Source organism: Lepidochelys kempii, chromosome 10, assembly GCF_965140285.1.
Source record: "Lepidochelys kempii isolate rLepKem1 chromosome 10, rLepKem1.hap1, whole genome shotgun sequence".
NCBI lineage: Eukaryota > Metazoa > Chordata > Testudines > Cheloniidae > Lepidochelys > Lepidochelys kempii.
This window is the reverse complement of record NC_136389.1, coordinates 34,316,732-34,342,179: the sequence shown is the minus strand read 5'-3', so window position 1 is coordinate 34,342,179 and position 25,448 is coordinate 34,316,732. Positions and strand designations below refer to the sequence as shown.

At 43.5% G+C, this 25,448-nt stretch overlaps 1 protein-coding gene across 3 annotated transcripts; it reads right to left on the bottom strand.

The window, feature by feature from the left end:
• Positions 1-378: 378 nt before the first annotated feature.
• Positions 379-25,122, bottom strand: DNAJA3 (DnaJ heat shock protein family (Hsp40) member A3). 3 transcript variants are annotated; one of them, XM_073362803.2, is made up of 12 exons: positions 24,888-25,121; positions 23,284-23,420; positions 21,449-21,532; positions 20,375-20,575; positions 19,930-20,082; positions 17,750-17,897; positions 16,468-16,532; positions 15,144-15,272; positions 12,518-12,633; positions 8,669-8,766; positions 2,661-2,783; positions 379-1,616 (listed from the first exon to the last, which is right to left on the bottom strand). In XM_073362803.2, exons 1-11 carry the CDS (start codon positions 25,072-25,074, stop codon positions 2,674-2,676), a joined length of 1,428 nt encoding a protein of 475 aa, XP_073218904.1. In that variant the 5' UTR covers positions 25,075-25,121; the 3' UTR covers positions 379-1,616; positions 2,661-2,673. The 3 variants fall into 3 exon arrangements, with proteins under 3 accessions (XP_073218904.1, XP_073218905.1, XP_073218903.1); XM_073362804.2 differs by lacking the exon at positions 2,661-2,783; XM_073362802.2 differs by lacking the exons at positions 379-1,616; positions 2,661-2,783 and adding an exon at positions 2,794-5,976 and having other exon boundaries at positions 24,888-25,122.
• Positions 25,123-25,448: the final 326 nt, after the last annotated feature.

The following is a 25,448-nucleotide window of genomic DNA, read 5'->3' as shown; positions in this document are numbered from 1 at the left end:
TTTTGGACAAGACTTGGTAGCGTTGACAAAGCCTTATTCTGACTCAGGCTCCTAGGCTCAGCAAAGCTACAAATGGGACTGAATGGGAGACTAAGCTGAAGCACCTCTCCCTTGAGCAGTAAATGAATGACCTGTAAAGCAGTAGAATAAGGTGCTAAGTACTTTAGGCATTGTTTCTACACCACTTAGCAGTAAGACAGTAGGGTCAGAGTAAAGAAAGAGGCTGGGACTTCTTTCTGAAACACTTTTCCAACCCCCTCCTCTGAGCAACAAGTACCTTTCCCCTCCCCCAGCATCTGGACTAAAAATAAAACACTTCAGAGCCTGCAGTCCAAACTACCCTTTCAGGTGGTTTACAAGGAGGGGAAAGCAACACAACAGGTTTTAAATATCTTTATGAGTAGATCATCTTATATACATCAATACAGAATCACTTTACAGACAGTATAATCAGGAGGCAACAGGTGCTTTATTTTAGCAACTTGGGATGTACTAAGACAAATCCTGTTTAACTGGTCAATTGCTAGCACGTGGGCTTGTTGATAGTTGTAAAGTATTTAACTAAAAGGCAGGCTGCAGTAACCATGAAAATACTCTTCACTAGTGCTTAATTCCAGCAGTAGAGTGTAAACTAATTCGTTTGTATTTTTACACCTATATAAAATAAAACAATGATTCTTAGAGGCTGATCATTTACATTTGCTTGTATCACCACCAACATAAGAAAGCCCTTTTCTCTGAAGACTAACAGGGCTCAGTTGTAATGTAACAATTGACAGCCCCAGCGCTTTTCATAAGAGCTGGTGAGAGATCTGTACTGGTTTAGAAACAGCAATGTTTTGCCACCTGTAGTTAACCTCAGAGGAAGGGAAGAGTTGATGCAAAATGCAGATTCTAATCAATATTGTCTGTAGGAGATGCTAACCAGACAAGGAAAGCCATGCCCAACCTCACACCTTGTGGGGGGCCATATGCAATTATGCTCCTTCACTGTTATTCAATCTCAGCAGAAGTGAGATGTCCCTCTTTAAGAAAATGTACTACATAAGTCTAGAGCCAAGGCCTCTTCACATCAGATTTTACCGTCCAAGACAGGATTATGGCCTTTGACAAACCAAGCCTTCTAGGAAAGGATGCACCAGGCAGATCTAGCACTGAAGAAAGGTGACTGAGTGGATGGGCTTGTCAAGACATTTGCACGCTGAGTGGGACACCAGCTAGCTGAAAGCTCAGTACAGCAAACTGTTTCATTTTCCACTGGAAACAAAATTTTAATTTTACCATTAAAATTTCCATCACATTTGGCTCTAAATTATAATGCAAGTTTTAATTCTGTAAATAGGGCCAGAAGGATCCAAATGAGCTCCCAGCACTAGAAAACCTAGAACCTTTACAGATGACTTTGTTACCATTTCCTAAGGCGATTAATTCCTCATGATCTGGTGATTGTTGGTGCCTCTGTGGTTCATGGCGTTGCTGGCTGGCAGTAAGTTTGCTGCTAAGTGACATCCTTTCATTTCCAAGGCTCACAGCCAGAAGACAGAATGACTCCCCCCCCGGATGGAGGAATGATCTACTGCTGCTTCCCACTGTCTAGTTTCCAGTAGAACGTTTCCCTGGAGTTAAAGATGGGGAAAATATTTAGCATTTAATGAACTACTCATGTCCAAGCCTGAGAATGTCACACAGCGCTCAAAGGTTGTTGGCAAATGCCACAGTAACAACGAGCAGTTCCCCCTTTAGCTGAGAGCACACTTCATTAGTCCCTGGGAACTGACATGGAAGAAATCTTAACTCAGTAACAAAAGGGAGACAAACTCTGGGCCTCAGAGGCTGGGAATCCTCAGCCTACACTGCAGGGTTCTGGAGTCCAAGTATTCTTACCATGTTCACTGCTCCGTTACACTCACAAACAAGGTGTTTAAAGTGTGCTTTCTATTCAGAGTTGACTAAACATGGCATTGGGGTCCCGTGACTATTGCACATCATGGATTTCTGTATCTAATTTGCTCTGTTTATAAATGAAGAAATTTCCCTTGCACCAACTGCCAGTCCTGCAAACTCAGCCTGGGACTGAGTCAAACTAGGTTCCGGGTTCCGTCCTTGCACTCCTCACCAATATTAAAGGCTCGACAGGCCCAACTGTGCCCCCCAGTGACATCTGTGCAATCCCCTTGCCTTCAACAGGCTTGCCAAGCTGTCAGCAACAAACATGGCAAGCTGCATTCTGTTCTTCCTTGTGCATCAGCAGCAGAATGGTTTGCATCTTCTAGCTACTCTGACTAGCAGGATTAAAAGCCCTAAACTTGTTTCAGTGACCGTGAGCAGATCTTTCTCAGAATACACCCAGGGAGCAGATCTGGGGACTAAGGCAGGGCTATTTTCACTTTTCAGAGTAGAGCCATGCGTTAAACAGAGCTATACTGCATATCTGTTTAGTTAGAAGCTACAATGAAATTTAACCCTACACTGCTGGGTTCTGCTATTGTTTAGAGATAAAATAAAATGACCAGGTTTTAATACTGATGGCTGGAAGGCCTGAGGCTAAGTAAAAAGCAATGCAATTTCTTTGCTTCCTCTCCAATCTACCTCCCAAGAGAGATGCATGTTCTGCTTAACATGAGGAAAGAACAATCAGTAAAGTACAAGAGGTTTCCTACCTCAGGTGGAATATCAGGAGCTAAACATTTTCTTAAGTTTGGTAAGGAATCCCTCCTTGTTCTCCCCCGCCTCAGCCTCAGGCCTATCCTCGCCTGCTTCAGAGCTATCCGTGGCCCTGCCACCTAGACATAAACAGCAGAGCTGCTATCAGGGTACGCTTCAACCTGTGCCAATCACCACACATCTTGGAACAGCATTCAGAAGTCTAGGTAAGGTTATGGAACTATTTTAGACAGTAAATTTGGGCTTGTGAATTGAAACACAATATGCCTGGCTTTAGCCAGTGCTCATGTGTGCAGATGCTGTGTAAACATCCCTGCACAGATCTGCTACTGCACATGAGCCACCTGCTGTTCCTTCTTTGCATCTCTTGGCAGTGGCTTGAGAGAATGCAATGAGACCAGGCACTATAATTTGCACTTATGATCAAAGTAAAAAATCTGGGCCTCAGAGGTGAAAGATAAATGCATTAACCTAGAGTACCACTCATTATCCTCTTCCCCCCACCCCCACTTTCCAGCCACTGACATTCAAACACTCCAGATTTAAGAAGAGTTTATTATATGCCAACCAAGTTTCAAATGTGAACAGATATTAGTAGATAAGAGGCACAAAATCATTAGTTAGTTGAACTTTTAGTAACAGGCAACATGCTGTGTGTGAGCACCAGGGTGTAGCATGAACGATCCTTTCAGAGAGCAAGTAAGCCACATGCAACACAGACTATCAGAGCTCTGATTAATTTATGGTTAGCTTCTCCTCCATGCCACTAGTACAGCCTCCTGGGTCCAGCAAGCTAAGTATATATTCTCTTTACACTGCTCTTCCTAGACTTGTGCAGGTCAACTCCCTGCATATAAGTTACAGATTGATACAATTACTCTAGGATACAAAGTCTGTCATTGCATTTAAAACTGAACTGAAGACATGTATTTGCTGCAGCTTTCAGGTGTCCCTAATACTGATAATCTGAGTTGTTTTTGAAACACCACAACTTGCTTGTGAAGGATACTCTTTAAGAGAGTGGTGTCTCCTCTTCCACCTATCTATTGCATCCTTCACCTCTGTTGTGTACCCCTCTTTTTATAGCTTTTGATAGCTGGGACCCCCTTCAGGAAAACAAGGCAAAAACCTATCAATTTTCATGCTTTACATCTTCTGCACCCCTCATTTTGGTGTAGATCCTTGTAATAAGATCCTTCCTCTTCTTTCTCAAATGGTTTGATGAGCAGCAAAACAATTAGCAATGTTACATTCAAAGTATTGTCGCTGGTATCTGGGCGAGCAGCCACTGAAATAAATGGGAAAGTTCCCTCTCAGGGCTATCCTTTCAGGATCTCAGTAACTTAGGCAGATGTTGCTGCATTGGTGTCACTCATGTCACATTTTGAAGGTTTCCCACAAAGAGAGCTAGAGACTTTTAAATGAAACCGAGGCTGGAAAAATATTCATTTGTATTACCATAGCACTTTGGAGCCCTATCCATGGACCTACACCCCACTATGCTGGGTGCTGCACAAACAGAACAAAAGGACGATCCCTGCCTGTCAACTGGTCCCACTTGGAGCCCTCCCAAGGAGTTACCTCACACTTGGGGAAATACTGGAGTACCCCATGCCATGCCTACCAAAGAACACTTCCCATTAGTAACTAATCGCATGCAGTATGCCATCACCAAACAGCCCAGGTGGAGAAGGACAAAACCATTACATAGCCTCCCTCAGCTGCACACCCACTCAGCATAGGTGCTTTTTTCAGGCAGGCCATGCACTGTTTAGCCACTTGATTTGTTATTTATTATATGTATTGCAGTAGCATCTAGACGCCAGGGCCGCCTTGTGCTAGTTCTGAACAGACACATTAGAGACGGTCCCTGCTCAAGAGAGCTGTTATGTCTCAATTTACCTGACTCATGTATACTAATGGACCAATAAAAACAGGCACTGGAGTGTCTTCCTGCTCTAATATCTCCTGTCTGTCTCCCCTACTCTTTGGTTGACATGCAAAAGGAGGTAATTTCATATGCAACATCACTGAAAAAATGCAAGATTTCAAGTGCTTAGTTTTTGAATGCAAGGCCCTGTGACAGACAGGCCAATTTACTGCTATATTCTCAGGAGACCTTATTGAATTAAGTAGCTTTGGGATCCACTGTATTAAATGAATGGTTTGTGTATTATCGGGGATTGTGACTGTATATAACCTCAGGGAAAGGGGGGGGGATTCAAGTTCCACACCACCCCGCCTTCAGAAGGTTTGCCCTGAGGAGACTATCGTTGTCCGCTGGTTACCTGTTCCCAGAGTCACAAGATCAAAGGCCTGGGCTGTAAAAAGGTAAAACGGAACTATTCCTGCAGGTGCTTTTCTGAGCTGAGGCCTTATGAACTGTAACCACACAAAAACCTGTGTGGGGTTTGATGGAGACTCCTTACTCAAGCCCTAGGCTGGAGTTGGGGGTGGTCTCTGGTAAGCTTTTCCACATGTGTGTAGGTTCTTTTATTGTTTTAATATGTTTTCACCTTAATGTGCTTGCTTAGAAAACACTGTGTGGTAACGTGTGACTGGTGGCAATCACACTGTTCAAAGCTTTCGGAGAGAAATCAAAGCGCAGACACTGGCCTGGACAGGCAGGCTGCTTACTGGGAGTATCAGTGTAGGCAGGGACCTGTGCAGCCTGGAAAAACCCTGTTGGGAGCGAGTGAGGGGTGTGATGGCTGGGGACCCAGCGGCCTGAGTGTGGGTGCCCTTGATGGACCATACAGCAGGAATACAAGTGCAGTTGCCCTGAAGCGTGACAGATGCTACCATAAATGAAGAACGATTACCCATGTATCAGAGACAAGGCTCATTTTTCCAATGGATTCTTGTATCGTACAGTAAATAAGGGGAGGGAAAGTTCAGCTAGAGAAAGTGGAGGTAAAGTCAGCTGCTGGACCTATCCTTCGGAAAGCCACCACATGCATTTGGAGGGAACCAACTCACTAGACCTGCAATCTCTCCTCCATCAGTGTGCAGATCAAGAGGAGAGATATCCATATCTTAAGCAGTGAGGATAAAAACCACACCACGTAGGGAATTTACTGACTTGTGTGAAGTCACTGGGCCTGTCTTTATTTTAAGATATGCTTTGTTTGCTACATTCTGAGGCACCCAAAAGGGCTGTGAACATGAGGTGCCAGATAAAGATTGCCACCAAAAGCCAACTCTCTGCAGTGCTGCTGATAAAAACATGATCTATGGGAAAGAAAGAGCTGAGTATTGGTAGTCTTCTCTGTTGCAGTTGGAGTGATCCACCCTGCCACTTCATCAGAGGGCCTAAAACAATGGAAAGCTGTATGAAATTGGGAACTTTGATTTGGCTGATGCAGAACCACATCCGGAAAAAATAGGTTTGTGCCGTTTTTGATTCCTTACAAAGTATAAGGAAGACCTGAAAAGTGTTTTCTATGTTAGAAACTGAGATGTGGACCCTCTTTTTATGGCTGACCATGAGGAGCATTACAAGTACCAAGGGAGGCAAACCTGAACAATGGAGGTTGGAAGGAATTTTTTGTGAGACTGTTTAAAAATGGAGAGTTTCATTTGTTAATATCCATTAACTCAAATGTCTGCGTAACAGGTAAGAAAAATGTCTTGGTAAAAGATTTTCCACCACCACCCTTACATTGGATGACTAAAGGCTTCTCTGCATGGAAAAGTTTTATCACTATAAGGTAAAGTGTGAATTTAAACAGATAGTTATATGTGTTTTTTTTTTCCAATTTATCTTAAATCCCTTCCAAAGCAACGTAAGAAAACCAAAAAAGGCACTCTTATATTTGAATAAGTGTCCACACCAGGAGTTACACCAATATAACTGGTTTAACTATACTGCTAGAATTATATCAGTATAACTGGTAAAACTTTCCCCACATACACAAGCCTGATAAAGTTTCCACCCCAGTTCTCCGGCCCTTTGAGAACAGCCTCCAGCAAAAACAAAGGAGACAAATCTGGCTATTTCTATAATAAAAAATGAGTAGAAAAAAAATCATGGAATCCTTTTCAGGCCTTCTTTACATGTAATAAATTGGCCAACAAAGAAAGAGCACCTTTCTTTGCAGTCCATCTTTCAAGTCTACTCCAGAAGTCAGAGTCAGACTGATGCAATGGTAGTGAAACATGACCCTGCGGTGGAATTCCCCTCAGATGCACTGTACTCAACACTATCCACTTCCTGTGAGTAAGAACACCCTTTTGGGGTACTGTGTTTATAAACTCTGCTAGGAAGGCTAGACCACAAGCTGGATAAAAATCGTGATTTAAAAAAAAATTAATAGATTTTCTGATTTAAATTCAGATTTATAGTGCTAGTTCTTTACTTCCATACCATTTTACTCTTAAATTGCTAAAGTGGGTGTTCTGTACTGGTTTCCTTAGTTTCTTAATTGTAACATATCAGGTTTTACAGATTTTTTTTTCTCCTAAGAAGTCTCACTTCAAATGCTCATCCATGCTTGAAAAGGCAAGCCAAGGGCCTCATTTAACATGCTTATTGTGAGAACACCACAAACAAACAAAATGGATAAACCAGTAACCCTCTTCCAATATACCGAACTTCCTCAAGTCAAGTGGAAATGCTTCACCAGCCTATCCTTCTTCAAGGTTTGCTGTGAGAAGTCATAGGACTGGTACTCCTACGTCACTAAGAAGCTTTTGAAAAATCTCACCCTTACATGCCTAACTTTAGACTCCTATTTTTGAAAAATGTGGCCTGTGGGAATAAAAAGTTTTGAACTTTTTTAGTGTACTGAAATTCTGAACAACTTTTAGTTTGCTGTTAAGATTTGAAGCAATTTTGATTTGAAGTGACAGATTTTATCCCACTAACAAAGTTTTATATAAAAATACAATTTTAGCTGCTCATGCAGCAAACAGTTATGCACGGATTTACTTTCAGCACACGGGGAGTCCCAATGAAGTAAATACACTATCCATGTGAGTAAAGTTATGTAGCTCCTTAAGTGTTTGCAGGATCAGGCTTTAATTTTTAATGTTTTGCACCTTTAGCACTTTTGTAAAACTCAAATAAGGTACCCTACCCATAGTGGTATTTTTAAAACGCCTTTATAATTTAGTTCCTTATACATTTTAATCTAAAACTGAAACAACAAATATACAGGTTAGTTTAACAAAGGCTCGATCTGATTTAAATCAATGTACTTTTTTTTAAGTGATACAATTAGGATTAATATCGATTATTTAAATTGCTCTGCCCCACTAGACAGGACAGATTGGCAGCTTCCGCATACACCAAAGTCTCCTGTTGAGAATCTCCTACATGTACTAAATGCAAATTAAAAGGCTGAGCTTTACAAAGTAAAGTTTCTACTCATTTAGAGTTTTAAAAAGTGACTCATATCAGAACTACTGGGGTAATGCAAAGAAACCAAAGCACCAAGAACATATGGGAGACACTTATCCTACACAGACATTGTAGGCCCAATCCTGCACCTCTGAAAGGCACTGACAAAATTCCCTTTTGGTTCAATGGAAGCAGGACTGGCCCCTCTATCACCACTCACAAAGGAATGAAAAGGAATTTCAGATCCACCATGAGCATGCACCATAGGTGTGGTGGAGTTAAATGTTACAAAGGAAATGAAGGCTCACTGCAAAATTCAGTTGTATTATAGAAGCATCTGAAGATAATGGGGCTCTCCACTCATACCACCAGTGCATACCTATACGCACAGTAAATACTAGGGAGAGAGGGAAAGACTAATGATTTCTGCCAAGTGGCTACTGCTTCCCATTTACTGTATTAAACTCTATTAACACCACACTAACAAAAGTTACCTTTAAAATAGAAAAAACACTTAGAAGCCTCAGACAAGGTGAAAAAAGGCTTATGCACACACAAGCTGCTCCAAAAGCCACCTTAGGCCTGGTCCCTCCCCTACCTACAGGAGTCATTCCCCACAGCCAGTCACCAAAGAAGCAGTAATGTACATCACACACAGCTTACCAGCAGATGTATTTGTGACTCCATTCACTGTCCCTTCCACATCCGTCTCATCCTCAGCATAGTTCATCATTAAGGCTCGCTGGCGATCTGTCAGCCTCCTGCAGGTCAGAGTATAGTGTTGCTATCTCAGTCAGTATTCACTTTAGGGATAGATACCTTTTCAGCCCAAACTCAGCTTCCCACCAAGCTGCGCACAGAAGGGCTGCTACTGATAATGCAAAGCTAATATAACTCAGATGCCTTAAGAATCCCAATGACCCTCTTAAAATAAGCACCTGAGAAAGGAATATGCCTTGCTAATGGAAACCTCTAGGGGAACAGGGAAGATTCTAGTCACTGTATTTCATCTGATTGCAAAAGAATAAGTCGAACATTTTAAAGGGTTAAAACTAAGACTCAAACTGGAAGCTACATCAGAATGTCAGGTTGGCAGAGGAGCACTCAAGAAATGGAGTTCCCACTTGAGTGCATGACACAAACACAGGAGACTTTTCAAGTTTTAAAGTTTACCTTGAAACAAGCTTATAAGGATGGCTTAGAGGTCTAGGCATCCTTAGAACAGGTTTAAAAACTCAGGAGGGTAAACTCATCCTTCTGAGGCAGTGATACTCAAACCTCAGTGGTTCAGGAACCAAATTAGCAATCAACACTACCCAAAAGAGCCACAGGACTGTGAATTCATGGTTTCATTTACTCTAGCACACTATACTCATATTTAAACAGTAGGACAGGGGAAATATTTAGTTTTTATATAGAGAGTAGAATCATAGAATATCAGAGTTGGAAGGGACCTCTGGAGGTCATCTAGTCCAACCCCCTGCCCAGAGCAGGACCAATCCCAATTAAATCATCCCAGCTAGGGCTTTGTCAAGCCTGACCTTAAAAACTTCTAAGGAAGGGGATTCCACCACCTCCCTAGGTAACGCATTCCAGTGTTTCACCACCCTCCTAGTGAAAAAGTTTTTCCTAATATCCAACCTAAATCTCCCCCACTGCAACTTGAGACCATTACTCCTTGTCCTGTCATCTGCTATCACTGAGAATAGTCTAGATCCATCCTCTTTGGATCCACCTTTCAGGTAGTTAAAAGCAGCTATGAAATTCCCCCTCATTCTTCTCTTCCATAGACTAAACAATCTCAGTTCCCTCAGCCTTTCCTCATAAGTCATGTGTTCCAGACCCTTAATAATTTTTGTTGCCCTTCGCTGGACTCTCTCCAATTTCTCCACATCCTTCTTGTAGTGTGGAGCCCAAAACTGGACACAGTACTCCAGATGAGGCCTCACCAATGTCGAATAGAGGAGAACGATCAAGTCTCTCGATCTGCTGGCAATGCCCCTACTTATACACCCCAAATGCCACTGGCCTTCTTGGCAACAAGGGCATACTGTTGACTCAATATATATTATTCTCACAGCAAATAAATTAATAACTTAGTGCAAGCTGATAACTTAACTGGTTCATAACACAGTAAAAGCATCCTGACTGATTAATAACTTTGATTGGTTAGTAATGAAATCACACAGTGTTTTAATATCATGTGCTGCAAAGAGCTGCAGGAGACACATTAAAGAGTCACTTCAGCTCCTGAGCCTCAGTCTGAGTATCACTGTTCTAAGGTATACATACTCTGGATTCCATAGAGTAACTCTCAGTAAACACGGGACCTACGCAGCCTCAAGAATAGTCACATAACTGCAAATTTATTTTTAATTGCCACAATTATCTTTCAGGGGTTTGTTTTTGTTTTTAAATTAGGTCTCTAATCCTTATGGCTACAATAACTTTCCAAACGTGATGGGAGTGTAAACCAATGCATTGGTGTATGAATTTGCAGGAAGCCTGAAACAACTCCAAGAGTTGTCAACCGTGCTTTTCATGTAAATGGGAGTGTTAATATACACTGTAACAGGGTTGGGCCATATGGCTACAGAAGAGTGATAGAATGCAGCTATATTAGCCCCAAGTTAAGTAGGTCCCTTTTCCCTGGGTAAAGTAACAGGGAAGGTTCCAGAACAATCAGGAACTTTCTGGAAACAATTAAGGCAGACAGGCTGATTAGAACACCTGCAGCCAATCAAAAAGCTGCTAGAATCAATTAAGGCAGGCTAATCAAGGCACCTGGGTTTAAAAAGCAGCTCACTTCAGTTTGTGGTGTGCATGTGAGGACCTGGGAGAAAGAGGCGCCAGAAGCTGAGAGTGAGAAGAAGTACTACTGGAAGACTGAGAAATTACAACCATCATCAGACATCAGGAGGGAGGTCCTGTAGTGAGAATAAAAGTGTTGGGAGGAGGCCATGGGGAACTAGCCCAGGGAGTTGTAGCTGTCACGCAGCTGTTACAGGAGGCACTGTAGACAGCTGCAATTCACAAGGCCCTGGGCTGGAACCCAGAGTAGAGGGCAGGCCGGGTTCCCTCCATCCCCCCAACTCCCTATTTGATACTGGAGGAGTTGAACTGGACTGTGGGTTCCACCAGAGGGGAAGGTCTCTGGCCTGTTCCCCGATCCACTAGGTGGATCAGCAGAGACTGTGGGGATTGTTCTTCTTCCTTTCCCCATGCTGGCCAGTGATGAGGCTAACTGAGTGAACAGAAGATTTCAGCCACGAAAGGGGCCAAACTGAGGGCTGCCGTGAACCTCTGAGGTGAGAAAATCTGCCAATAAGCGCAGGACCCACCAAGGCAGAGGAGGAACTTTGTCACAACATGTAGTAAGTCTACTGATAATTTACATTACAAACATTAACTTTTGCTGCTGATCATTCTAGCAGAATCAAGCAAGAGCAGCCATCCTTCATTATTTGAAGTACAGCAATGGCAGATATTGGGGAAGGGTAGAACGGAGTGAAGAGCTAGTTGCTAACAAAGGCAATAAGAAAAAACAACTTCCTTTTCCTCTATTGTAAAGTCATCTCAAATCCTGTCCCAAATGGTGAAAGAAACAGGAGATGCATCCCCTACTCAGCATCAAAAACCTCAATTGCCTTGTGGGCATCAAAACCTAAAGCCACATGTGCCCGCAGATCCCTGACAATATATGTCATCCTTAACCCGCTGTGAAAAACCTCCAGCTTTGCAGAGCACCTAAAGAAATCAGTGGCACACTGAGAATCTGGGGGCAACAAACAAAACAAGGGATTCTGTACTGATTTGTAAGATTAGGGTCTATGCCACACAAATCCAGAGATCCTGCTGCACGGTTCAGATCTAAGGCTCTGTCTACATTAGGAGCGCTGTTTGTGTGTAGGAATATCAGTATACTCCATCGACAAAGCACTCCTTGCATGGACACAGGTATAATGGTAAAGCTTCGCCTTGTACCGATACGATAAAACCACCTCCGTGAGTGAAATCAGCTACACTTGCGAAAGTGCAGTTTGGCTAGCACAGCTGTATCCACAGTGGCATAGATATGTTTGTCCAGGATCACACCTTTTCACACCCATGATGGACACAGCTATGCTGGCAGAAGTCTGTAATGTGAATGTAACCCAGTATGCCACACAGGACAGCGCCTTGCATACTGATCAATATATTTGGAGTGGCAACGTTTTTTCGGTTGAGACATTTATATCCGCTCAGAGCAACCAGGATGTTACAGTAAAGATCTCATAGCATGGTAATTTAAGCTATAAACTAATCAGTGCAGTTTTTTGGTTAAAAGGAAAAACCTACAGTTCAGCAAAAGACACAGTAAAATAGAAGTTGGTTTGTTCACTACATTAGCTAGGGCTCAAAGCATACATCGATAAAGTAGCGAAGATCTTTCACTCCTGAGAACACATTTTGCACAGCAAATTTACAGATTTCTGCAAGACACGTCCAAATCTTAGTAGACCTCCTACTTACTTAGGAATCCTGATCTTTATATGAATGTAGTGGTCTCCATAACCATAACTGTTAACCCTGGAAATGCCTTTCCCACTCATTCGAATCCTCTGGTCTGCTTGAATACCAGGCGGTATCTGTGAATAAAAAGACCCATATGTTTATTATTGCTCTGCAGTATCAAGGTGCCAGCACGGAAACCAATAAATAGAGGCCTACTTAAATCACAGAGACGTCACACCTTTTTCACAGGTTTGTCACAGCATAAATAGCAAATTCCACAGATGTGTTCCTATCACACCACCCTTACTTCTGTGCTGCTGCTGGCAGCGGCACTGCCTTCAGAGCCGGCCAGCAGCCACCACTCTCCTGACACCCAGCTCCGAAGGCAGGATCGGCACCAGCAGCAGCATAGAAATAAGGGTGGCATGATATGGTATTGCCACCCTTACTTCTGCAGTAGTGCTGGCGGTGGCATTGCCTTCAAAGCTGGGCATGCAACCAGCAGCCATCGCTCTTTAGCCACCCAGCTCTGAAGGCAGCGCAGAAGTAAGGGTGACAATACCGCAACCCCCCTACAATAGGCCTGAGAACCACTTTTGGGTCGGGACTCCCAGTTTGAAAAACGCTGTATACTCTGTATATTTTATCATATAGGATAGGGTAAAAACACACAAAAGACCAGATTTCACAGTCCGTGACGAGTTTTTCACTGTCATGAATTTGGTAGGACCCTACCTATAAATTAATCAATCTATTCCTCCTGCAGACTGTGAAGTAAGGGAGGAGGGACTTATTTCTATATTTAGATAATTAGGTAGTGCTCAGATATTACTCAATAGTAATGAAAAAGCATTCAACACTGGGAATTAAAGCGAACTACCTACTAGGGACAGGTGTAATTAAGGACAGATATACACTGGAAGTGCTTTGCTGGTATAGCTATATCACTATACTATACAGCAAGGGTAGTAAATAAGTGGAACACGGGCCAAATCCGGACCACCAGATGCTTTTGAATGGGCCACAAAATTTTTGTATTTACTTATTATCAACATTTTATTTTTACCCTCTCATTCCCTTACAATGCAATCTCCAATACATTGTACTGTAGATTAATGATTGACTGGTTCTCCTTAATTCCTTATTTACTTAATTTAAGCTATCATCTTTCTTGGAGGTTATTTTCAGGTTATATCGTGGTTCAGTTTTATTTTTCATTTAATACTTATATTTTTAGTGCAATGGGGCACATTACTAATGCACTACATTGTATCTGTTTATTGAACAGGGAACCTGTGGTGTGAAAAGTGTTTCTCTGGAGTCCGGACCTTGACTATACCTTAACCAAGAAATTTGGACCTTGACAAAAATAACTGACCACCCCTGCTATACAGGCATTGCACTCCTAGATGCAGCTTACACTGAAAAATGCTCAGTTTTGCCAGTATAACTGGGTGTACACTAGGGGCTTTTGCTGGCACAGCTATGTCTAGACATCACACACCCCTCACTGACACAGCTGTGCCAGCAAAAGCCCCTAGTGTACACCCTTCCTAAACCTAGTACATTACTTATAACTGAGCCCCTGCCACAGTGTGGTCTAGTCCTTATGACAAAGAACAGTCAAGACTCTTGGGTTTTATTCCCAGCCCAGCTATTGATTTATTGTGACATCATGGAGTAGTCAACCTCTGAACCTCGTTTCTCCAATGCATAGAACAGTTAATACTTAATTCGCACAGCCACAATGTGCAGAACAGAGTAACAGCCGTGTTAGTCTGTATTCGCAAAAAGAAAAGGTGTACTTGTGGCACCTTAGAGACTAACCAATTTATCTGAGCATAAGCTTTCGTGAGCTACAGCTCACTTCATCGGATGCATACTGTGGAAAGTGTAGAAGTTCTTTTTATACACACAAAGCATGAAAAAATACCTCCCCCCACCCCACTCTCCTGCTGGTAAGCTATTAGATACTTTAGATAAGCTATTACCAGCAGGAGAGTGGGGTGGGGGGAGGTATTTTTTCATGCTTTGTGTGTATAAAAAGATCTTCTACACTTTCCACAGTATGCATCCGATGAAGTGAGCTGTAGCTCACGAAAGCTTATGCTCAAATAAATTGGTTAGTCTCTAAGGTGCCACAAGTACTCCTTTTCTTTCAATGTGCAGAACATCACCTCCTTGAATAAAGAGCTATGTAAATACAAAATCTAACAAACTAGTAGTAGTAACAAACTGAGCAGAAACAAGACACAGCAACAGGCAGGAGAGAATCATATATACACAAAACCTGGTTAGCAACATTAGCCCAAAGGAGCGTCAAGGACTTTCCCAGCGTTCAGCCTGACCGACCTTTCCAATGATCTGTCTCTCTTCAGCAGCTCTCATTGCCCTTTGAGCACTTATACAAAGGCAGAAGAAAGGGAAGTCGGAGTTACCCCTTGCATACATGGGGCCAAGCAGAACCCCAGCAACATGGCAGTCAGTAATCAAGGGGCCTAAGATTAGAACAGCAAGATCTTGGTACTTTTAACCTTAGGAAATCTGCCCTGTATTTTTTCACTCTTCTTGAAAACAAAGAATGGCTGCTTATTGTTCCAAGCTAAGTTATCTCCTAGCTATTCCACCCACTGTTACCACATACCGTGATATTGATGGTCTCATATAGACCCTGAGCTCTGGCTGTACCTCCAAGAACTGCCTGTGCTATCGAGATAAAGAGGTCTGAGTGTACATCTGCTCCATCTCTTCTGAACACGGGGCTTTTCTGAACCTAAAAGCAAATAGTTCAAGAGTAATGAACACAGGTCATGTCAGTACAGTATATGCATCAATCCAAGATAAAATACCAAGTTAAGTTGTTGTAAACTGATATTGATAATTTTAGGAAAAGTCTTACCCTCATCCCCTAAAAATTACATAGCAGGAAATCCAAAATTAAAGTTATTCTTAGTAACCACAAATACCTCAGGCACTAAATATTAATAGCTAGAGCAGGCCTCTCTTCTGAAGGAGGATACTAAAAATGGCATTAAGAGGTTTCACGTTTCCTATTTCAATGAATTCCCCCCAATTTTTCAGTTTACAAGAAAAAAAATTAACTGCTAGGGCTGCATACTCAGCCTGAGATCTGAGAATGACACTGTGCTCTTCAATGCTTGTCAATCACCACCAGTAAAGATTCTTTGGAGAGTAGAAAAGAGATTGCACTATCCAGTTCATAGGACAATGGAACGGCAGAGGGGAAGGAAGCACCCTCAGTATTTCATAGTACCTCTCTGGCAGTTTTGATAACTGCATTTCACAGGCTCTGGAGAGGTTATTAAATCCTTCTTGAGGGGAATATAAGCAAAAATGGAGGAAGAGATAGATCAGTGTTAATGAAGAGGCCCTCAATTAAATGGTCAGAAGAGAATGAAATCCTTTCAAACACTAGGGTTCTTAATTTTACTCGACAGAGACATGATACAGATGATACACATGGGTACAGGACTGTATCTGCAAAGAACATGTAAATCAGCAGTGACCTCACATTTTTAAAGAGAGGACATTTTAACTTCTAAATTCAATAACTCATAAATGCATTCCTGCCGTCTCTTTAGGGATTTCGAACATGTGTGTCAGTGACAGCTGATACTATACTAGTACATTACTTCCAGGAATTCCAGTTACCAGAGAGTTTGTAAGTTTTCCTGACAGCCTGTATGCTACAGACTGTATCCTAGGACCAACCTGCCTATATGTAGCCGTGCATTTTTGTTCTATGAATAGGCTAAATATTATTTTACCACTTGGTATGGGGCAGGCCTTTCACAATCTCAGAAAACCGGAAGGGCTAACATCACTTCAGCTAGGTGAGATGACCCTCCAGCCCGATTTCCATGTTTACACTGAAAGGAGATGACACTACCCCTTCTTCACAGAAGACGACCCAATGTAAGCAGTGTACAGTCAGCTGTCACACATACCCTGAACGTAATGAAAATTTCTCTTTTTCCTACGGGCATCCGAACAGTCTGTCCATCCTCCACACCTGCAGTCAGAACAAGGACACGAATATTATACTGTTTGTCTGATATTATGCTCTACACCTTATGTGCCAAAGCACATACAGCCTTCCTAGTCTAACCCAATACCTGAACACCGACAACTGCCTCAACCGGATGCCATCACAGCAGTATTTCCATCATCCAGGAAGAAACACCCATGGATTTACTGGCAGAAACTATAGAGACAGCAGCAGCGTAACTCACGTTCTCCAGAGGCATCTCAGATGACCACAGCACCCAGCGTTTGAAGAGCGAAGTGTCACCAGGTGTTTGTATCCTAGGATGCACTCATCCTAGTGCCAAGCACAACTGGGCAGCTCATTAATTCAATTCAAGCTGAATTCAATTGTATTTTTCCCTTCAATGTAAGTGAATTCAGTGCTGGTGAAAGGTAAACGATTGAGAGGCACTGGAGACTGACATACTATGTTTATCTGCAAAGGTAGAAACAATGCAAGCTGCTACCCAGACAATCGGACCATTTCTAGGAGGGAGGGGAGTTCTTTCAACACTCATTCAATATTCTTTACTGAGTTGACAACCAAGATGGTGCATTTGTGATCCAAGGTAAAATTTTCAAAAGCACCTACACGTATGTCAGTGAAATTCAGAGACACAAGGAGGGTGAGGTGGTATCTTTTATTGGACCAATCTCTGTTGTCTCTCTTTCCAAGCTTTTGAGTTTACAGAGAGCTCTTCTTCAGCTCTGTGTAAGCTCAAAAGCTTGTCTTTCTCAGCAACAGAAGTTGGTCCAATAAATACCATCTCACCCTTCTTGTCTCTCTAATATCCTGGGACAAACATGGCTACAACAACACTGCATGTAGTGAAACTTATGGCAATTAAGTGTTTTTGAAAATTTTACCCTTAGACATCTTTCTACTAGGAAATAGAGTAAGACCCAGAAATTCATTGCACAAAGGCCAAACAGCCATGAGATGGTAATTGTTTTCTGCTACCACCATCCTGAAGCCATCACCCAGAGATGAAGAGGTCTGTATCTTATTACTAATCCTTTGAGCCATCTAGCCATCAGTGCTCTTTATTCTTAAGACAGATTTGATACAGACAAGTTTCTCCATACTGCTGTGTCTGAGCACTGACTCCACAGAGCCAGCCATTCTCTAGAAGCAAGATACACGCTCAGCTGAGTTTCACATGGGAAAAGATACACGGCCGGCATGCAAATACAGAAACTGACCTGCTGGTACAGGGACCATCACATTCTTCTTCTGTTTGGTTTGCCCTGAGCCGCGACACAACACACACGGTGTTGTCATAACAGAACCACGACCTCCACATCGCCGGCATGTAGAACGCATCACAAAAGGGCCTGTATTTATTGTCTCCTAGCAAAAGAAGAAAGAGGGGGGATTAGAGGAATCCTTTGATAGTGTACAAGTATTATTAATTTCCGTAAACCATCTCCAATGGCAAATCCAATCCCTGCTAAGTCAATGGTCCAACACATGCACAGCATGACCTGCTCCAAGGAAATGTATTCTACCTTACTGTGAGATATGGGTAAGAGTGGTGGGTCAAAATATGTCCTGAGGAGCTAGATTAGGTGCCTCAACCAGGACTAAGCCACCAAGAAACGTAAATCTCCTTTTGTTTCCAGATTGCCAGTTGAAAGTGCTCATGCTGTCAGTAACAGCCTCTGGGTGTCAGAGGAAGTGGGTGAAAGAAGGAAACCTTGAGAAACGATTGGGGGAAGAAAGCCCTTCCTATCTGAAGGCCTGATTCTCCACTGCTTTGCACCTTCTGAAGTAATGTGCACCTGTGAAGAGTGGGTACAAAACTCTCCATTCCGATTTGGTAGCCTCAGACCCACAACACACAGTCATAAAATCACTACCCAAGATGCAAGGCAACAGAGAAGCATACCCAAAATCTCTTATTCAGTGAAAGAAACCACTACTCTTAACAGCTTGAAGTGGATAGAAATCTCTGGTCAATCAGAAGCTTTGTGATAACAGAAGTCCTAACTTAACTGTGACCTCTTTCCAATATCATTCATGCACAACCCCAATAACCTATTAAAAGGTGAAGTTTAGGACACAAAGCACAGTCTTATGTGGAAAGGTTGCACCTTATTTGACTAGTACACTTTGACTGCAAGAGCATGGAGAGTTTTCACTTCAAGAATTCAGCTGCAATTCAGTAACAGGAGCTAGGAAGACCATATGCATCTCAACCATCTGATTCCAATCCAAGACACACAATGTGTATCTCCACACAGCCTAAAAATCTGATTCATGAATAAGCCCAAATCTCTGTAATTCACCTACCAAACCTCACCCTTGTAATAAGGCAGAGGATGCCAATCTGCAATAAAGCCCTAAATATGATTTCATCATGGAGAGAGTAACACTGAATAAACAAATGTGACAGACTATACAGATTAACAGAGCCTCAAAATGTAAAGGAAACATTTGAACCCAGCTCATCGTAAACTACAAAAATGATTCAGCATAAAAAAACTAGAGTCAACAAGGTCTCTCAAAAGACAAGACTTATAACAACATAAGGTAACATTCAAAAACCAAGAACAAAAATCTGCCCCCAGGTTGGCGATCAATTCAGTTCTATAACCCCTCCGTGTGAAACTCAGCCTTTCCAAATGAATGGTTCCCCCACCTCCCCTCTCCTCCCAGTTTCCCAAGCAGTCAATAATATTCCTTCCCCTGAACATTTTGAAAGAAGGGAGGAAAAACTGAGCTGGACTTAACACCTTGTTCACTGGTGACTAGAGAGCATCCAGCAACCTGTCACATGGCTGTTTTAAGTTTTGGAGAAAAAAAGCAAGAATTGGTTAGGAATAAAATTCAATTGACTGAGAATATTTAATCCTCATCACAATTTCTCCAATTTTTTCTTTGGAGGTCACCATTAATAAATAAAGCAATGAATGAGTTTCTCAGAGTACCTTCAGAACACTGGCTGGCTTCTGCACATAGAAACCAAAAGTTGTTCACATTTGTTACTGGTGGTCTCTGTGAAAAAGTAATATTTAGGTCTCAATCATAAGGACTAGTATCTACATCAGACACTCTACTCGGTCCAGTTGTTGTGAATCTCAGAAAAAGTCCTGGAAACTGAACTACCCTATCAACCCTACAGGTGATCCCTCAAGGATGGGAGCACACAGGGAAACAGCATGGGAAAGGCTTGCACTGAGACTGCCCAAGTGGCCTCTGTTCTGTGAATCTGTTTCTGGCTCTCCAAGGCTGGTGATCTGGCCCCTTCTAGCAGCACACATTTAGATACACAGAAATTGAAATCAAACATTTTTGAGTAAGGAAGTAGCTAACCTGTCCTGAAAACAAAAATGTCAAAGAACATTAGAAAACCGGGGTTACACTTTAAAACAGCACTTACCATGCCAGTGCCATTGCAGTAGTGACAGTGCTGCACTTTAGTACCAGGCTCATGCCCCTTGCCATCACACCGCTGACAAGAGTCATTGATATTCACCACAATCTCCTTATTAACACCCTTTGCAGCTTGATTGAACGTCAACTCCATGATGTACTAGATGAGAGAAAGGAATGGAATTACAGTTGTAATCTATATGCTGATAGGCTGAAAGTAAACTGAAACCTCTGTAATTAAAAGCCCCAGTGGTCTCCACTCAGACTGTGATTGGAAGACCATTTAAAATGCTAACAGACACAGTACTGGAGAAGGAGAGGGCCCACCTGACTCATTAACCATCTATACTCAGACATTCTCAGATTTCAGTTTAGGAAGCAGTAACATCCTCATTATATATACCCAGAGGCTAAGGTCTTTGCAGCACAATGTATACATGTATTAACCTTACCTCCTGTGGCTGGTCAAAGACACCCTGAAAATCTCCAAAAGGGGATCCTGAAAACTCCCCAAAGATTTTCCTGAAAAGTTCCTCTGGGTCAATGGTGGGACCACCACCCCAATACTGACGTCCAGCACCCGCTGAGCCAGTGTCAAAACCAGCTGTACCATAAGTATCATATTGTTTTCGCTTCACTTCATCACTTAACACCTATGGGGAAGGAAGGCATAAGTACCATCAGGACTCTCTCACAGTACAGAACTGGAGCAGCATGGCTGCCACTAGATAAGAGTATTCAGACATTTGCTCATTCCAAGGTCAGAGTTTACATCCATCACCAGCAAAACACTGGAAACTACTACAGAATCCCAACTTCAATTCTTTTGTATTAGGACAGCTAGATACCTTCAATAATGCCAAAAGGTGAAATGAACACCATGGAAGAAAAGCACTCTGTTTCTCTCTCATGCATATTGGATGGCACAGTTAAGCTCATAAGCTTGTGATGCTTCCAAATAAGTACATTAGGTATAGGCAAAGTGATCAGGACCTCTGGGTTTTTATACTATTTTAAGGTAAGCAAAAGTGACTTTCAATGATCTCTTACCTTGTAGTATGAAAGACAAGTGGGATGGAGCTAGCAAATGAAATAAGCTTGACAGTCAAGATTAGTAAAGTTGGGGGGGGGGGGGGCAGGATTCTACAAATCCCCTATCCTCAAAAGGCCAATTATTGATGCCACTTATGATGTCTTTCTATTGACTAACAGGTTCATTCCAGTACTCAGCTCTTCAATCAGACCATTTTGCATTGAGGAACAGCACAATGGCCCACGAGCGGCCCAAAAAAATGCCTAGAATACATCAGTCAGGTATTCTGGCTAGTTCATTTACTGAAGAATATCCAAATCTTTTTTGGCACATACATACTGAAGTCTAGAAAACAATACTTTGTTACCAACGAAGTAATAGCAGCTCTTTTACAGAAAAACTGAGATGAGGGGAGGTATAATTTTTCTAAGCTGTAGTTCTATTGTTCCCTCCCTACCACAGTAGGTAACTGAGTACACATCAGTCACATTACCTCATAGGCTTCTGCCAGCTGAGAGAACTTCTCCTTAGCTTTGGGGTCATCCTTATTTGTGTCGGGATGGTATTTCTTGGCAAGCTAAGCAAAAGAATTATTAGAAACAGGAAGAAAATAAGTCCACTGTTAGCATTGCTACTTAACACCTTCCATGTCAGGGGGGAAAAAGAAATTAGCCAGACCCTAGCATTCAACATTTACATTTAGAGGAGACCAAAAGCATTTCCTAAGTAATTCTCTCTCCATATCATCCCCATATAAAGGACATAAAAAATCAGTTTCCTATTGTATCGGTATTAAAGCCTCTCACAAATGGTACTGCAAAGCTTTTCCACATAAGCATAGGTGTGGACTGATCGGCTATCTTGTACATACAGGTGAGAACACCCCCTTCCTCCAAGAAGGTCCTGGACATATGGAATAATGTCAGATCAATGGCAGTTATGATCTTACTGCTGCTACCACTAAAAATTTGCTTCCAGAAGGTTTCTAATAGGTGGCGGGAAGCCATGTTTATTTTATTTATTTATTTATTTATTTTTTTAAACAGTCCATCAAGAAAGGACTCTTCCCTCCTGCTAATCAGCCAAAAAAAATTCATACAGTATTTCACAAATGTCTATGAGTTTTATAGCTTTTTGCCCTCCTCTGAAACAATGGGCATTGACCACAAGACAGCACTGAACTAGATAGACAATTCTTCTGAATCTGCTCCGCCACATTTATGTTCCTTTGACAACCCCCTGCCATGTTCTCTTTAGCATAAGAGTTCTTTTTGGAATTTTGATTCAAGTACATTACAGATCAGAATAAAATCACAGAATCATAGATTAAGGTTGGAAGAGACCTCAGGAGGTCATCTAGTCCAACCCCCTGCTCAAAGCAGGACCAACCCCAACTAAATCATCCCAGCCAGGACTTTGTCAAGCTGGGCCTTAAAAACCTCTAAGGATGGAGATTCCACCACCTCCCTAGGTAACCCATTCCAGTGCTTCACCACCCTCCTAGTGAAATAGTATTTCCTAATACTCAACCTAGACCTCCCCCACTGCAACTTGAGACCATTACTCCTTGTTCTGTCATCTGCCAGCACTGAGAACAGCCTAGCTCCATCCTCTTTGGACCCGCCCTTCAGATAGTTGAAGGCTGCTATCAAATCCCCCCTCACTCTTCTCTTTTGCAGACTAAATAACCCCAGTTCCCTCAGCCTCTCCTCATAAGTCATGTGACCCAGCCCCCTAATCATTTTCATTGCCCTCTGCTGGACTCTCTCCAATTTGTCTACATCCTTTCTGTAGTGGGGGGACCAAAACTGGATGCAATACTCCAGGTGTGGCCTCACCAGTGCCAAATAGAGGGGAATAATCACCTCCCTCGATCTTCTGGCAATGCTCCTACTAACACAGCCCAATAGGCCGTTGGCCTTCTTGGCAACAATGGCACACTGCTGACTCATAGCCAGCTTCTCATCCACTGTAATCCCCAGGTCCTTTTCTGCAGAACTGCTGCTTAGCCAGTTGGTCCCATGTAGCGGTGCATGGGATTCTTCCTTCCTAAGTGCAGGACTCTGCATTTGTCCTTGTTGAACTTCATCAGAGTTCTTTTGGCCAAATCCTCTAATTTTTCTACGTCACTCTGGACCCTATCCCTACCCTCCAGCGTATCTACCTCTCCCCGCAACTTAGGGTCATCTGCGAACTTGCTGAGGGTGCAATTCATCCTATCCCAAGAAAAATGGGTCATAATGCCATCTCTCCAACAACACCATCATCACAATGGTGAGTTTGAATTTCAAGAGACATCATTTCTTTGTTTTGATTAGGTATACATGCCTGGTAATAGGCTTTCTTGATCTCCTTCTGAGTGGCATTTCGAGGCACTCCCAAAATCTGGTAGTAATCTTCTTTGGCGTAGAAAGCAGAACTGGTATGAAATGAGGCAGCACATATTAAAGGAGAGCATTTAGTTCCTAAGAAAAATTAGAAAAAAAGGAGTCAGGAAGAATTGTAAAAGAAGACATAACTCCTCCAATGTTCCCAAGACCATTTCCCATTTATCACAGCCTACTATTCTGTATTAAGGATCAAGCCAGCTGCGTCATGGAATTGCACAAGCCATGCATGGCCACCTTAGCTGTAAGAGGTAAATAGGGTGCAGATTTATTAAAAATAATTTCATTACTTTGATTTTGACCTTCAGTGTTACTGAACTGCATTAACGAATACGCTGTAAAATGTTACTGAACAGATGACGATCCCAAGACATACTGAAATTTAGACTAAGTTTGTCTTCACATACAGTGGTGCAATTGCACCAGTGCAGTTGCGCTGTTGTAGAGCTTTAGTGAAGACAGTATTCCACACAGATGTCTCCTCCTTTACGGTGTTGCACTACACGGTTTTTTGGGGGTTTTTTTCTGTAAAGGTGGCTTTGTCACAGCCATTCAAACGGGGCATTTATATCAACAGGAAAATGTGTTACTATTCTCCTTTGAGAATTATTTTATCCTCAAGCTAAAACAGTTTCCTTCCAAACGCTTAGAAAAGGGAGTGTGGTTAGACAAGCTGGAAGCAGAGCTCTCCCTTGCTATGGATGGACCAGACCTATGGAATTTGTACCATTGGAAGATGCAGCAAATTGCCAGAGTTGGGATGAAGGTGAAAGCTGGAGTGCTCAGCACAATGGCTAGCTTTCCCCTCACTGGAGAGGGAACCAAATCTACTTCCCTTGTTGGAAAGCAAATAACTCCACCTTTACATCCCACGGAATACAGCCCAAGGGCCAGGGTGATGGGCACCCCAGAACCCATGTGTAAGGAATAGAAGTGTCACAGCTCTTTCCAGGAAAGCAGCATGACAGGACCCTGTCGCAGGGCTGGCAACCCGAGCACACCTCCCAGGGCCATGGCCATCAAGTACCCCCACCCCACCCTGGCACAGAGACATGGGGACCCTCTTTCCCGCAACACCTCCCACCTGTCCGCAGCACTGCTGGGCCACCAAAAACCCCGCTCTGTGAGACACCCCCCAGGGCCGGGACCTTTCACTCCTCTCCCCCCCCCCTCACCCCCAGCCCCTCAAGCACAGGTACCCTGGATCCCCAAACCTCTGACCTCCGGCCCAGCCCCCCTCATTCTCCCAGCCTCGCCCCCCCACCGCAGGTTCCTGAACCCCTCACCCCCGGCCTTACACCGCTCATTGCCCGGGCTTCGCCCCCCAGGCACGGGGGGGGGAGGGGGAGTGGAGCTCGGTGGTTTGAGCATTAGCTTGCTAAACCCAGGGTTGTGAGTTCAATCCTTGAGGGGGCCGTTTAGGGATCTGGCGCAAAAATTGGGGCTTGGTCCTGCTTTGAGCAGGGGTTGGACTAGATGACCTCCTGAGGCCCCTTCCAACCCTGAGATTCTGTGATTCCCCGCCCCGACATAGCCCCCTCTCACCTGCGGGGCTGACCCCGGCGCTCAGTGTCAGGAGGCGGCTCCCTGGCCCGGCGCGCGGCGGGAAGGCGGCGGGGGCCGTGCTTAGCCGCCGGCCCAGCCACACCACCAGCAGCCGCGTGTCTCCGCCGAAGCCCCGGCTCCTCCCGGCCGCCGCGCTCAGCCAGCGTGAGGAGCACCTGGCCGCCATCTTGGGACGCCGAGGCACAGAGCGCCTGCGCGGCCCGGCCGGCCAAAGGACGCTCAGTGCGCAGGCGTATGGACGAGTCGAGCAGGCGCATTGTGCATGCGCAGTAGCTCCATACCCCCCCAGCCACGTATTTTACTGCGCATGCGTTAGCCTTCCCTCAGTGGTTCCCTGCTGGCTCAGCTGGCACAGATCAGCTAAGCTCCCTGGCTGGAGGGGTGTTCGGGGCAGTCTGCAGCCCCCTGGGTCCGTCCCTTCTCAGGCCCCGGCCCCTGCAGTGCGGGACCAGCTGCTCAGCCAGGACACATGGCTGGGGAGCCCTGACTAACCAACCATACCAACTGGAGGAAATATTTCCAGTGAAACCAAAAATGTAC

What these genes read in the sequence shown, in the direction of transcription:
- DNAJA3 (XM_073362802.2), bottom strand. Translation starts at nt 25,074, where the DNA reads ATGGCGGCCAGGTGCTCCTCACGCTGGCTGAGCGCGGCGGCCGGGAGG. An exon ending in AGCTGGCAGAAGCCTATGAG is followed by an intron (nt 20,576 to 21,448) that starts GTAATGTGACTG and finishes CCTTCCCCATAG; the next exon opens with GTGTTAAGTGATGAAGTGAA. An exon ending in ATAAAGATCAGGATTCCTAA is followed by an intron (nt 8,767 to 12,517) that starts GTAAGTAGGAGG and finishes TCTGACCTGCAG; the next exon opens with GAGGCTGACAGATCGCCAGC.